At 44.1% G+C, this 14,464-nt stretch overlaps 4 protein-coding genes across 4 annotated transcripts; 3 read left to right on the top strand and 1 right to left on the bottom strand.

Annotated features, from left to right (window-relative positions):
* Positions 1-524: 524 nt before the first annotated feature.
* Positions 525-3,141, top strand: O0I10_003686 (uncharacterized protein; the record flags this gene model as incomplete). The annotated part of the gene is made up of 2 exons (XM_058483753.1): positions 525-630; positions 695-3,141. The coding sequence occupies 2 exons, from the start codon at positions 525-527 to the stop codon at positions 3,139-3,141; spliced, it is 2,553 nt and encodes an 850-aa protein (XP_058345551.1).
* A 1,826-nt stretch (positions 3,142-4,967) lies between these two features.
* Positions 4,968-5,749, top strand: O0I10_003685 (uncharacterized protein; the record flags this gene model as incomplete). Its single annotated transcript, XM_058483752.1, has 2 exons — positions 4,968-5,502; positions 5,631-5,749. 2 exons carry the CDS (start codon positions 4,968-4,970, stop codon positions 5,747-5,749), a joined length of 654 nt encoding a protein of 217 aa, XP_058345550.1.
* A 4,903-nt stretch (positions 5,750-10,652) lies between these two features.
* Positions 10,653-11,356, top strand: O0I10_003684 (uncharacterized protein; the record flags this gene model as incomplete). Its single annotated transcript, XM_058483751.1, has 2 exons — positions 10,653-10,922; positions 10,988-11,356. The coding sequence occupies 2 exons, from the start codon at positions 10,653-10,655 to the stop codon at positions 11,354-11,356; spliced, it is 639 nt and encodes a 212-aa protein (XP_058345549.1).
* A 284-nt stretch (positions 11,357-11,640) lies between these two features.
* Positions 11,641-14,430, bottom strand: O0I10_003683 (uncharacterized protein; the record flags this gene model as incomplete). Its single annotated transcript, XM_058483750.1, has 8 exons — positions 11,641-11,704; positions 11,767-12,356; positions 12,432-12,470; positions 12,533-12,796; positions 12,860-12,897; positions 12,967-13,515; positions 13,591-14,106; positions 14,181-14,430. 8 exons carry the CDS (start codon positions 14,428-14,430, stop codon positions 11,641-11,643), a joined length of 2,310 nt encoding a protein of 769 aa, XP_058345548.1.
* Between the last annotated feature and the right edge of the window lie 34 nt (positions 14,431-14,464).

The following is a 14,464-nucleotide window of genomic DNA, read 5'->3' as shown; positions in this document are numbered from 1 at the left end:
GAGAGGAGCGGGGAAGGTGTAATAGCTGAAGCGAAATTGGTGTAACCGAACCAGGGAATAGGAACAAGGGAGATCAAGCGGGAATCCATAAACGAATCATCAATTGGGAATTAAAATGGTTGCTGTAACCAATTACATCATGTGAATGTGTCCATTGTAAATGTGTGAATGTCTCATTCTTTAGTCCAAGATGTTGTTACCAGGTTTATTCAAGCCATAACTACCATAGCAGCATGGAAATGAGCAACAAGGAACCAAAAATAGGGAGGAGAACAGGGCAACTAAACCCCATGTGGATAAGAAGTAAAAGGATCTGCGTGTCGGAAGATGAGGATGGTGGTATCACTTGGAAATTGACATGACAGATCTGGTTTAGTGGCAGGCACACAAAGAAACATCCCACACATGCATTTTTTCTGGCGCGCTCACAACTATCGAACGTACCTTGTTCCTTTCTCCTCCTCCTCCTCCTCCTTCCCATTGTCTCATTCCTTCATTCCAATCTATCCCCCCATTCCTTTGAAATGGGTGCCAATGTCAGTCCTTCTACTCGTGCCACCATTGTCCATATCGGCGCCACCTTCACTCTCTTTCTTGTACTGCTGCTATCACTTGTGAGATACATTACAGGTAAACAGCATCGCCATTGAGCTATCAAACAAACGTAATACTTATGCTTGTGTTCATGCAATAGTTCCTCAGGATAGTACACGATGCAATGGCATGCTAAACGATGGATGGTGGGTTGGCGACAATTATACCACGTGGCAACCCTCAGGATGCATGCCACACGATTATACACCACATGAAATGTCAAAGTGCCTCAATCATTCAAGGGTGCTATACATTGGCGACTCCATCATGCGAGAGCAATTCACGGCCATGACATCCTTTATACCCGATATGAAATTGAAGCGATCAGGCCCTTCCAAGCATTCAGATAGGATGTACTCTTCTGAAAAGTACGGCATGTCCATTGAGCTATGGTGGGATCCATACTTGAATCAATCACGTACATTGGAGATGCTCAACAAAGATCGTGGCGTATTCAGCGAAGATGAGGATGAAGATGATGTTGATGTTGTTGATGATGATCGTCGTCGCCGAGCTAGTCTATTGATTATCGGCAGCGGTCCTTGGTATATGAAGAATCTCGGTGATCGATACTTTGACGATTGGAAGGTGGCCGTGGATCACGTCATGGATGCTGTGGAAAAGGCGAGCCATGTTGCTGATGCAGTGATGCTATCACCTGTCGAAGTTCCACAGTACGACTTGTTGAGTCCCGAGCGTGGTGACACAATTACAGCCGACAAGATCCATCGCATGAACACCTATCTTCGAGGACGTGAACAAACATTGATGCCAAAGACACCTTTTGTGATACCTTACGTTTGGAATACGGTTGGATCAAGCACCACCAACATGACTGAGGATGGATTACATTATCTTTCAGGTGTTACCTCAATTCAGGCCTCGCTGGCATTGAATTATCGATGCAACAATGAGCTGCCCAAACACTTTCCATTCGACACAACGTGCTGTACGAGATACCCAACTCCTTCATGGCTCCAAATCATGCTTCTTGTCTTCTTTTTGATACGCGTCCCTATCGGCTATGTTCTTCTCAATTACACATCGCCCAATGGATATTGCCATCGTATCGCTTCAATGTGTCTTTTCTTGCCTTCGATGGAGGTGTTGGCCTCGCTATTCATTTTCGGGCTTGGTGTCGTATACATGTACATTGGTGATCGCACCCATCTTTTCGGCAAGGTGTTCAAGTTATTTGATGCTTCAATTTTCGGCTGGTTGCTGGTGATTCCGCTTGTTGGTGCTATTTTAACGCTTCGCACCAAAGATCAAGACGACCAAGGCTTTTTGAATCGAGCACAAACGGATGAATGGAAAGGATGGATGCAAATCATTATCCTGGTGTATCATTTTATGGATGCAATCGATGTTCCTGCTATCTACAATATCATGCGCGTGCTAGTGGCGGCCTATTTGTTCCAAACAGGCTATGGTCATTTCAGCTTCTTTTACAAGAAAGGCGACTTTGGATTTGCGCGTGTATTTAGTATCTTGTTGCGTCTCAATCTCTTGACCGTGGTGCTGGTGTACGTGATGGATACCGATTACCTGAGCTACTACTTCACTCCTCTCGTCACATTCTGGTTCGGTGTCATTTGGGTGACCATGTTTGTGGGCCATACACACAACCAAAGCAAACCTTGGTTTTTACTTGGCAAGATCGTTGTTATGGGCTTGCTGACAGGCGTATTGATCCATGCTGATGGCGTATTGGAAGCTGTGTTCTCTTTATTGGAAGTGGTATTCAATGTCCATTGGGATGTGGATATGTGGCGATTCCGTATGGCCTTGGATGCTTGGATTGTGTATATTGGCATGCTCTTTGCATATGGTGTCATTCATTTGTCCGATCGCATCGAACGTGTGCAACATCAAGCTTGGCTCCTGGTGAAGGTGGCAGCCGCCGTAATATCGATTGCAGCCTTGACGTGGTATTTTTACTTTGAACGATCACTTCCTAGCAAGCAGGCGTATACATCTTATCATCCTTACTTGTCATGGATTCCTATCATCGCCTTTATTGTGTTGCGCAATGCAACGAAGCGGTTGCGTAATACGACATTGGGTCTTTTTGAGTTTGTTGGCAAGTGTTCCCTGGAGACCTACATTGGACAATTCCACATGTGGCTTGCAGCTGATACCAAGGGGCTGTTGGTGGTATTAACGAATCCTTCTTGGGTGAAGCATGGCACCATGGGATGGTGGATCAACCTTGCAGTATCCAGCGTGGTGTTTATTCTCGTGTGTTACCATCTCAATCGGACCACAAGCGATATTTCTCAGTGGATCTGTGCATCATCAACATCATCATCCGCTTCCGCTACAACTGATCAACAACACCGCTCTTCCAATTATCAACATGTACCATTACTTCCAACCTCTTCAACACCATCCTCGGATGACGATGACGATGATGATGACAACGACCAGGCTGTATGGCATGAGAAACCAACAATCTCAAGGTGGACATTGATATGGCAGGATTTACGTTTCAAGGCAGCACTCATTCTCACGTGTCTCGCTATCCTCAATCACTTGTGCTCTTAAACCATAGACACCTATACGCATCATCATAAAACATACATATACAACATGTCATCATTTGCATTCTATCAATCCTCATTCCCAATAAACATCGCCTCTTTGCTGAAGCATGAATGATTACGCAGTATTGAGATACGTTGTACAATTACAGACTCTCAAGTGTAGGGTCATCTTAGCAATTCGGCATGTTTCTAGATGCACCCTTGAATTCAATCCAACTCGGACCCCCATCAACCCTTATTTTGCTCCTGTTGTTTTCGAAAGGGCGCTAGTTGCTTTGGGAGAAAAGAAGAGCAAGCACTCATCTTCTTCTCTTATTAATTTGAACAAGCAGCCAATAGCAAGAGCAAGGACACATACAATGATGGGGATTAGTCAAGTGCACGTTAATTACCAAGATAGGGTGAGGTACATACGTTTTTATTCCTTGACCAAGGACACCCCTTCCTGCCGTTGTCGTTTTTTTTGCGTGACGTGATCCCTTTTTAGACAAACAGTGATCCCCCATGACAAGGTATATTAGCGTATACGTATTCCTGGTTGTGTACAGCTGTGCTTGTTTTCTTTGCTACACCGCATATATCTATGTTTACCACAAACTCACCTTTTGGATGATGGTGGCCTGGGCTTGTCATGAACCAAACATAAAGAACATTGGGCCCGATTTAGTAGGGAAGCAACATACACGGCACACAAACCACCCTTGAACACAGAAGATAAAAACAAGGTTTATGCCTTTTCTAACCTGTCAAGCACTGTCCTTTTTGACACTGAGTTAAATATGGGAGCACAAGGTCTCACTTCATCATGCAGTGCAATGTGGTCGCACGTTCCGCGTCGTGGGTATTACACTTTACTCTCACTCACACACCGCACGTTCCACCTACCGGATCATGTTACTGAGGGGAGACTATAAAGATTATCACACGTTCATTCATTCATCCATACGTGTTGTTTGGGTGTGTACATTTTTGTCGACGTACAAGCACGCATTTTTTTATGCAATCACACTTTACCCCATATTTGTTGTCAGCATGAAATCTATTGACGGCATGTAGATCGGTCTACCTTGACGCCTTTTTTTGCCGAACAAGTTTAAGATTTGCTTGGCGAAACCTTGCAGGGTGTAACAAGAAGGCCTTGTTTTGGATCATGATGCATAATAAAATATGATTTCTTTGTTCTTTTTGTTATTGGTATCATAGCAACGAAACGGTGAATTTGCTATGGGCCCCAGGTACCCCTTTCCCCCATGATAGTTGCTGTTGTGGGTGATGCTGCACGTTTATCGCTTCAGGGGTGCATTGGGCGTATAGAAAAGAGTGAGAAAACCTAAGCGAGGCACATACCCCATACTCAGCAAGACACATTTTCAGCAATTACACTCCCTGTTCTAGTAACAATCATCCACACCTTGCAATACGCACAAGCAATGATGACGAATGGACGCCCATTCTTTGACAAACATACCTATTTATCAATACACATTCATTTTTACGCTCATCATTCTTTTACTTTCTCCAACCCCCGACCCCCAAATATGGCTGAGCTTCACTTTAAACTGACGATCTCTCTCTACAGGTTACACGACTCGATCATTTCAGGCACACTTCCACCGCCGGAAACATTTGACGCACAGCGCACTGTTTATACTGTGCATGAGTAGAGGGAGTGTGAGCGAGTGAGAGCGAGAGAGCGATTGATAGGGTGAATGAACAAACTATTATGACAAAAAAGAGACCACATATATACACGCACGAAACTTTAAATACCCGGCTTATTCACCCACCCCCCTTTTCATTCCTTCTCTTTCTTTCTTTCTTTCTTTTATGTCACAACACACCACTGCTATGGCATATCGTCCTGAAGATCAAAATACAGCAACAGCAACAGCAGCCACTGGTCCCAACCACATGATGTCGTATGGACTCCTTCATCCACCGCTTCTTTCTTCAACTTCTTCACCCACAGCCAATCCACCACCATCACAACATCATCCTCCACCACCATCATCCTGGAATATGGATCCATCAATTGCTGCCACAGGTGGTGCACCTACTCCTACTACTCCTACTACCACAACAGCTACCACTACATCATCGTCATCATCGACGACTACCAAACCAGCTAATCCAAATGGGTCATCATCCTCAACCAGCAACACATCACTCAATGTAGCTGGAGCTGATCCAAACAAACAATACCATGCCGAGTGGGGTGTTATGAAGGAACAGGATTTCCATCCACTCACTCTTAAGCATCAACGAGATCTCGAAAACCACTATCAAACCGGCAACGTTATCGCTGACTTTTACTTCTGGCAGGCCAATTTGGGAGGATATTGTATGGCTGATATGGTGCAAAGTAAGTTTTACAAAGGGATGAGAACGTGTTTGCTGTATGTGTGCACATACACAGGCGGCAAAAGATAAAAGGGAGAAAGGGTTGTGTGCATACGTGATGATTGTAATACATGCTTACTGGTCTTTTAGACATTGTCGTCTCGTCTGAAGGCGTCTTTGTACTCGTACGTCGTATTGTTGAAGGTGCTGCTCATCCTGGTCGCAGAAAAAAGAAACAACAACCAACACAACAACCCCGTGAAGCATGATTCATCACGACAACTCCAATTTCACCATCGTCTTCTATGCTACAATAGTCCATCGATATATATCTTCATCCCGTGTTCCTTATTCTCTCTCGTTCTATCTCATCTCAACTCCTTTCCCCGCCTTTTTTGTGAGAAGAAAGAGCGAGAAAGAGCAAGGCAAGGGTTGACAAAGGTTAATCTCCAACAAAGAGTGTTTCGTTTATTTCCTTTATGATTACGTTTATTCCTTTTATCTTCATCTATCATAGTTTTTTCTTTCGTTCATCCCCTGATGTCCCATCTCAATCACTCGCTCTCTTTCCACAATCCCACTATCCCCCTCCCACGTTGCCTTTCTTCTTCTCTGTATCATAATTAGCTTATTGGATGCCTTCTTTTTGCGCTCACACACTCTCTCCTCTGTGGTTCTTCCCTGGTATAGTATTTAGTAAATATAAATATAGTCTTTATTACATATACATGTACGTGATCCCAGCATGCAACACATCATGAAGGATTGGGGTATCTTGGAAGCAGGTAGAGAAAACAAGGGGGGACCAAGTTGACGTTGAATGACACCCCGACTCGGGAATCAAGGTGATTGGCATGCATCCAACAGTGGACGTGCATTTGTTTTGATAAACTTACTAGTACCTCCGAATAAAGAGGGGGTTGGGGAAATGAACCAAGATGTTCAGCACACCCAACACTGTACTACGACAAAGCGTGAGCCGCTTGTGCTCTTTCATTTCTATTCTTTGAAAGGCAACAAATAAAAAAGCCGACTATGTGGAACCAAACTTCATATTCATGGGGTTGAATTATCATCTTTATTAGCAGGAGTGAGAATGAGTTGGGTAGGAGGAGCTGCTGCTGCTGCTGGTAAGACATCCATTAACATTAACGAGCGATGATCTTTTCATCTTGGCTTGTAAAATCCCTGCATATCACAATTAATGAGCCTTTTCATCGTATACGGAATCAGCGTGAATGACTGCCTTGTTGAGACATTTGTTTAGCACCCCAAATCAATGGGTAGATGACATTTACAGCAACCAGGCGTGGAGTCATATCAGGGGTGTCGTTGTTGTGTCTTGATCCATGTGCGGGAGATCACACGGCAAATGTTGATGATTACTGAACATGGCAATAATCGATGAAAATCATCGGTATGGAGTGAGACGCGCCGTACATTTGCACACGCATGTATCGTTACCTCTTGTGCCATCCATGGCTCCTGATGGTCCTATCGCAATAGCTGGTCTAGTAAATCAAACAACTCCTCAAACAATACGGCCATGGTATTACATGATTGACAAACTTGGCCCATGACCTGGACTTGTACATACATGATGTACCTTGTTGACAAGAGAAAATGACCAATGACATGATAAGCACAACAACAATGCCATCAACCTCTCTCTATTGGCAACCCCTTTTTTACTTGTAGTTGACTTTTTTCCCTCTCTAACTCCCTACGCATTGCCTGTTGATATTTTCAACAACATGAACATCCAAATTCTCGGTTGCTAACACGCGTGTAACCTTAACGAGCTGATCCTTGTTGTCGTGTATGTGGGAAAGGGATCTCTGCCAAATAACACCCCTATCAGCGTGGCTTAAAGCTCCACAGCAGCTCCACGGATTAAGGCTATCAATGATCGTGCTACTGTAAATTCGTGAGTAAGTAGCTTGAATCCTGAGAGCGATAACGTGATGACACATCATAGAGGCGGATCATGATGCATTTCAGTTCTCACGATCATTATATGACATTTTGAGCTTTTGTGTTGTGCAATAGCTTGGGGATGGGTATGTATACTTAAGTGCCTACATACTTGGAAACGATCGTCGATCAGGTGATTGTCGGCTCCATATGCAAGGGCACGTTTCCTTTTCTCCTCTACCATTGTTTTATTCTCTCCTATGTAAAGTCCCGATAAACGTTAAGCAATCGTACTTGTAGTACCACGCATCGAGTGCCGTAAATCAAGGATGTAACGTGTGGTGTGCAATATCAAAGATCAGCGACGAGGTTTTGAGCCTAACGATGTATATCCTCCCGACAGCCCCCTTTCCATTGTATCTTATTTGACCTCGTTCCTACTATGTTTCCTGCCCTTTTATCTTTGCATTAGCATTGAGTCCAGCAGAACAATCCTTCATAAAGCGTATCAAGCTTTGAAGGATGATCCTCATTGTGCGATAATCCTCAACGTTGGCACCACAAATATAGAAGACTAAATGCAAAGGAGTGATTTCCAGGTGAATGCTTTTCAAGATGCTCATGTTGCCGTCATTTGTATTCATACGCTTCGTTCATGCAAACGTGTAGTTGTTGTTGACAGGTATTAGGACCACGGATATGTATACCACAATGCATCGACTATGTTAAGCGGGGTATGTTGTAAGAGGCAAGCGACAGCGTCCTCAACATAAATCGAGGTGTCTATCCTTAAGATACGCATAGCTTTTACCGCTTCCATTTGTTTTTGGGTAGCTTGACATACTTCACCGTATCCAAGTTATGTAAAGCACCGAGAGACTTCCCACGACTAAGCCGGTGATCAATGCCAACGTCTCCCTTAAGCCCTTTACGCTCCATGTCAATGCACATTATAAGGTATCTGGGTCATTTGTATGTATGTCTTTTTATCATGTCATGTAGATCATAATTTGATGTGCTGTTGTTATTGCATAAGAGAGTACCTAAACGCTCATTTTGGACCAGGTGATGATATCTAACGTTGGCTAGGACACAAGCGATAACAATTTAGGTCATGTGAGCTATGCTGTCCATCTATAGCAATCATGTATGGTCTTGGTTAGCTATGACGATGAGCATGATGGGTGTGCAAATTATGGATGATGACCATGTTGGTGTAAAGGTTGCGCACAAATTCACCCTTGACATTATTCGCTCCACGTTTTTCTCTCATTTTCTCTTATCGCATCTGCTGACACCCACACAATGCAGCTGGTATCCATCCATCGCCTCTCCGGATAAGTTCTTCCGTATTCATCCACATGTTTGGCTCCTCGACCAACCGCTGGTCAACATCCCAATTCCTATCCGCAAGAATGACATTGGATGTCCCATATCTCAATCCCCAGTACATCAGCCACAGCCAAAAGCATTACCATAATGGCATATCATCTGATGCAATGACCATTTTGGACATGGGGAAAACGATAAACACAATACTTGATACACGTAGCCTTGTCGCAAGTATGATAAAAAACAGGCTTTTTCAAAAATAGTCTTGTATCACGGTGCCACGGCAGTAGAAAAAGGAACGCACAACAGAAGGATTGAATCCGTTACAGACTTAATGGGCGTAGCAACAAACGACGCAGTTGTCGTAATGAGTCATCGTATTGACCCCATCTGGGAGGAGAAATGATAGCAATAGGGTCCCTTGGTAATGTATATGAATGAGGTATCATATGCACACACGGGTGTGAAAATGACGTACAAGCATGAAGGTGTGGTCATATACAGAGATAAAGGCGAAAAATGATGCACGTAGCGAAAAAGACCCTTGTGTGGTGATGCATCTCTGATCCCCGCTAAAAAGGAACCATGTTGAGTTGCGTCATGTGGTCATCACGGAATGAATTATACTCTAAATGTTTACGTTTGATTATACAATGTGCATCATCCGGAAATCTGCCATTGGTTCTTTCCCCCTTTCTTTCTCTCTTTGGTCCCCCCACGACCTACATACACCCTTTCCCTTCCAGCTGATAAGCCCAAAGATGCACCGTGGTAAACTAGATATGTGCATAATGCGCGCACGGCGCTGACATCAAATAGGAAAAATGCCGCATCTTGTCGGCATGTGCACAGCACAATAGTACAACTCTTCACTAACCGGGTTGTTGCTATGAGTAAAGATCATTCATTATCATTGTCATCAGCGTTATGGTAGTTTGTTTGGGCAACCACCAATAGAAAAAGAGGATCTTTTATATCCGAAGGAAATCATTGCCCGCTATACGTCGAGTAGTGTAAAGCTGGAATACAAGTAATATAGTGCGAGAATATTTGTACACGAGGAGGATTCCAGGCAAATGGTCAATACAATGCACCACCAGCTATTACTTGTGACAGAATAAATGTCGCTCTAATCCTTTTCTCATCCTATCACGGGAGCAAAATTATGATGCCATACGTCTTGTTTGCACAAGTGAGACCATGTGAATAGGCGAGGCAATAAATAACGTTATCGTTTTCTGTTGAGGGCGCCACCAAGTTTCAGTTTGTCTGGGGGATCATGATGATAATGAGCATTTAGGCTGGTTACTTTTGGGTAGGGGTTAAGTGGCGGCCCAAATGGACTTTTTAGGTGGCGAGTTGTTCTCGGAAAATAAAGATGATACTGCGAGAAGTGGTGGGTAGTAGTAGTGGAATGAGTTATTATTGCATATTAATGCATGTGTATGTGTGTATGTGTGGCGGGGATGACTCGCACAGCCGCTGCGGTTGCATGTGTACCCCTTTTCTATCTCTTTTTATGGGATTTGAGTATGGTGCTGCATCCGAAAAGAGAGAGCATCGCACGGGCAACCAACCAAAACAAGTTGATCCGGTTGTGGTGGTTAAGTGGTGGGTTGGGTCGCTGACATGCAAAATTTTCTTTGAGTCGTCTCGTCTCTTTCTTTTTCTTTCATATCTTCTTGTTCCCTTTTCCACCCACTTATGCCTTCACCTTCTTTTGATCCAACCCTTGATCAAAACATCTTCGACCCTATTGCTGGCACAGTACGACGACGGCAGATCTCTCCATAAATTCTTCTTGTTGAATATCCCATCACCCCTCTCTCTTTTTATTCACGGGCCTTGTTCTCCCTGATCTCGTCTTCCCATCTCTCTATACTCACATCACCAACAACAACAACAACTCTTTTACCCCACATAACAATGGTCAACATTAGCGACAAGCGTTTCACAGCTCGCAACGGATCCTCGCCACTAGGCCGCATGCTCTCACTCATTGACTGTCCAAACTCATCGCTTCGATTCTTGATTCTCGATTGCCCGACAGAGTCCACACTCGATTTCTATATTGAGCAGTTTGACCGGTTGCAGGTTGCTGCGGTGGTACGATGCTGTCAGCCTACGTATAGTGCCAATCGGTTGATGGATCGTAATATCCAAGTGATTGACTTGCCTTTCAAGGATGGTGGATTGGTATGTATCCCATGGCAACCATTACAAAGAAGATGGTCTTTCTTATGCATTTTCATTGTCTATAGCCACCAGCCCAGATTGTGCGTGAATGGTTGACATTGATTGAAAAGACCAAGCAGCAAGATCCAACACCTACCATTGCCGTCCATTGCGTAGCTGGTCTTGGCAGAGCTCCTGTCTTGGTTGCGATTGCTCTCATTGAAATGGGCATGAAGCCGCTTGATGCCATTGAATATATCCGCGAAAAACGCAGGGGCGCTTTCAATAAGCCGCAGATTGCTTTTCTTGATTCTTACAAGCGTGCTCTAAAATCAGCAAGCACACATTCATCATCATCCCTCTTTCGTATCAGTCGCATGTTCCGTATCGGCAGCAACAAGTCGACTTCACCTTCTCCTCCTCCACCAAACAACAGCAGCCCTCTTCAAACCTGACTATATGACCTCCCTTATTACCACCATCATTTTTGCACTTTGTACTCTTTACTAGTTTTGTTGATCTGCTCCTCTTTTGGTTATTCATTTCGTTACCATCACCACAACTCCACTACTACCACTACAATGATCCCAATAGAATTGATGCGATGGTTTTTCTTCAGGATATTATTGATACAATGCTATGCTTCGATCACTATATATAATTTAGGCGGGATGAATGAATGGATGGGATAGGAGAAGAAGGGGTTGGGATCTATAATACAAGATGGTAGGGGCTGTGTTCATGTCTTTATAACAGGAGATGATGTACGTACACGATCTTGAATATCAGCTCGACATAAAGGACTACATACAATAGCAAATGAGAATTGAGCTCGATATCACACATGATCGTGAGTAATACTTACCACATGTCAAGTGCATCAGCACATCGTTGACCCCAGCCAGTATGCTTGCATGGCAAAAGAACTACATTCTTTGGCTCTGAAAAGCAAATAGTGCAAAGTGGTCCATCCCAATCATATTCTTCATCATCGCTGCTTGAATTTGCCATCACTTGATGATCATCGTGTTCAGTATTGCTCATAAGCAAGGCATCTGTTGACCGACCACCTGCACTTGTACGCTGATGTTTTTTGTGGACGTGGGTAAGAATGCGATTCTTGTATCCATCATCCAATCGACCTGCTTCACTGACACCCTTGTATTTCACAGAGACCGGTGGTGGATACATCCATGGACGATCTCCAAAGTTGAGCAAGATGTGTTGATGCGTGGTGAGACTCACTGCTGGATACAATCCTAGACCGATACTCTTTCCGGCAAAACGGTGGTGACGTGATGAAGGATGTTCAAACTCGACCGTCAAACCGAGGTCGCACCCGTTGATGAAATACGTGCACAGGCCATTATCCAAATCGAGAAAACTGCCAAGCACATCTCCTGCACGACATTGGATCTTGTTACGCATTTGCGGATAAACGGCTGCCCCATCCGCCTACATAGCACACACACACACGCACAATAGTGAATAAAAACATGCACCTATTTTCTATATCAACAATGAACCTACCCATACAGCTGTTCGATACGTGTCAAATGCAAACCCATTCTATAAATGTGCGCTGTTAGCATAATAGATAACAATGCATATACAACAAACAAACTACTTACACAATCATCACCAACACCATAACCTTCCTCGGGTATGAAACGACATCGACTCGTGGCCCATCCAAGTTGCATGATCCCATTTGTGAGCAACAACGTCTCATAGTACCATTTGCCTCGTTTCACACATGCTGTTGCTCGCACCGATTCAAAATGAGGTCGATCGTTACGTAGCTCAAGCCCGTTGCCACCAAGTTTCCAATGTGCTGTTGCATCAAACGTGTTCATAATCACATTCAAGCCAGTCAAATCCCAGGAGCATGCAAGCTTATAGAGAGAGAGAGAGCAAGGATTAGATGACGTCTACCACTTTTTACAAATCATGCTTACCTTTGTTGGTGAATCAGTGGTACTCGTGCTGGTATCGGCTATCAACATCACACATGCATAAATATGAGAAAGAGATACAGCATATAGATGTGTGCAAGGACACTTACCAAAAACATTGTCGAGGGCCCAACGAGCACAGTGTGCGAGCTGAACATACAATGTCCATTCATCACGCAATTTACCTTCCGGTGGCATGAACCCCGTATCAAAGCTGTTGAGGCTGCTAAACTCAATAGGGCTTGCACGACGTTTGATGGGATCCTGATCAAGTGAAGATGTGTCCTTTTCATCGTCTAGCTGCTGCTGCAATGTGACATCGTGATGCTGGTGCTGCCTTTTACGGTGGATTAGGTGATCCCAATGGATTTTGCAATCTTGCCATGCATTGTGTAAACGAGACTTGATGCCATCTTTGTGTTTCCATGGAGACGATTTTGTCTTTTGTCTGGGTGATGGCAATGGTGACTTTGTTGAAACATCCGACATGTTTGTTGCTGTCGTAGCCGTGGATGAGGATGATAATGCTGATGGCGAATAGTAATAATAGGGTGTCTTGAGATAAATACGCTGATGTGCCAACTCACACTCCCGTACTACGGCACGTAAAATGACACGAATATTGCATGGATGCTTTAGGATAGCCTTCTTGACGGGCCCTGTGTATGTGTGTAATATGGTTTGCATGAATCGGACACGCTCAATTTGGCAATTTGAAACATGTGATCACTTACCTGTCAAGGCAAACTTTTCCAATGCAATCAATGCGAATGTTCTTACTCGAAGATCTTCCCCAGTATCTGCTAGCAAATGTAGCAACAAGTCGCCTACTTGCTCATGCCACAGTTCTTGACATAGATCACCAGCGAATTTCTCTGCAAGCAATGACCACAATGACGCCGCATTCAATCGCAACACTGCACTGGGTCCCATTGCACGCTTCCCATTGGGAGTGTTGGAGGAGGATGGCTGCTGTTGTTGTAACGATTCACTACTACTTCCCGCTGCATCGCACCCACATTGAGGACATTGTTGTTTCCAATCTGAAGCAGCTGTTGTACGACGAGAAAAGAAAGGACGCGTGCTGGGTTTGTTGAGTCGATCCAAAATGACGTTTGATACTGATGCCATGGTTTCACGTGATGGTAATGCTGCTCGGTCAATAATGTGGCTCAAGAATGCCATGGCTACTGGACTCTCAGAATCAAGTGTGGATATAATGGTCGAGATGAAGGCAAGATACCCGGAGCCTAAAAGTTATATAATATAGAGTCGTCAGTAAACCTTGTTTGTGTATAAATGACCCCCATCATAATCAATAAACCTTCATATGCCAACTGAAACAACGTGTCAAGTGCATGAACCATACGGCGCTCTCGATCATAAAATTCTTGTGATGACCGTTGCGAATCATGTCGTGTGTTAGAGTTTGAATCACCTGGTGATGGTTGCTGTCGGTCTTCATGCAAATGGTTTTGTGCAATGGCCAATATCCTCCGCCACGCGCTCTCGATCATACGAGTGGTATAATCAGTGGACGATGATGACGATGTATTCTCCCACAATAACGGCATCTTTGGCTTATATTGCTCTCGTCGTGGCAATGGG

This window comes from Lichtheimia ornata (assembly GCF_029851405.1).
Source record: "Lichtheimia ornata isolate CBS 291.66 chromosome Unknown scaffold00012, whole genome shotgun sequence".
Lineage (NCBI taxonomy): Eukaryota > Fungi > Mucoromycota > Mucoromycetes > Mucorales > Lichtheimiaceae > Lichtheimia > Lichtheimia ornata.
Note: the sequence above shows the minus strand (reverse complement) of the source record. Positions and strands in the feature narration are given on the sequence as shown.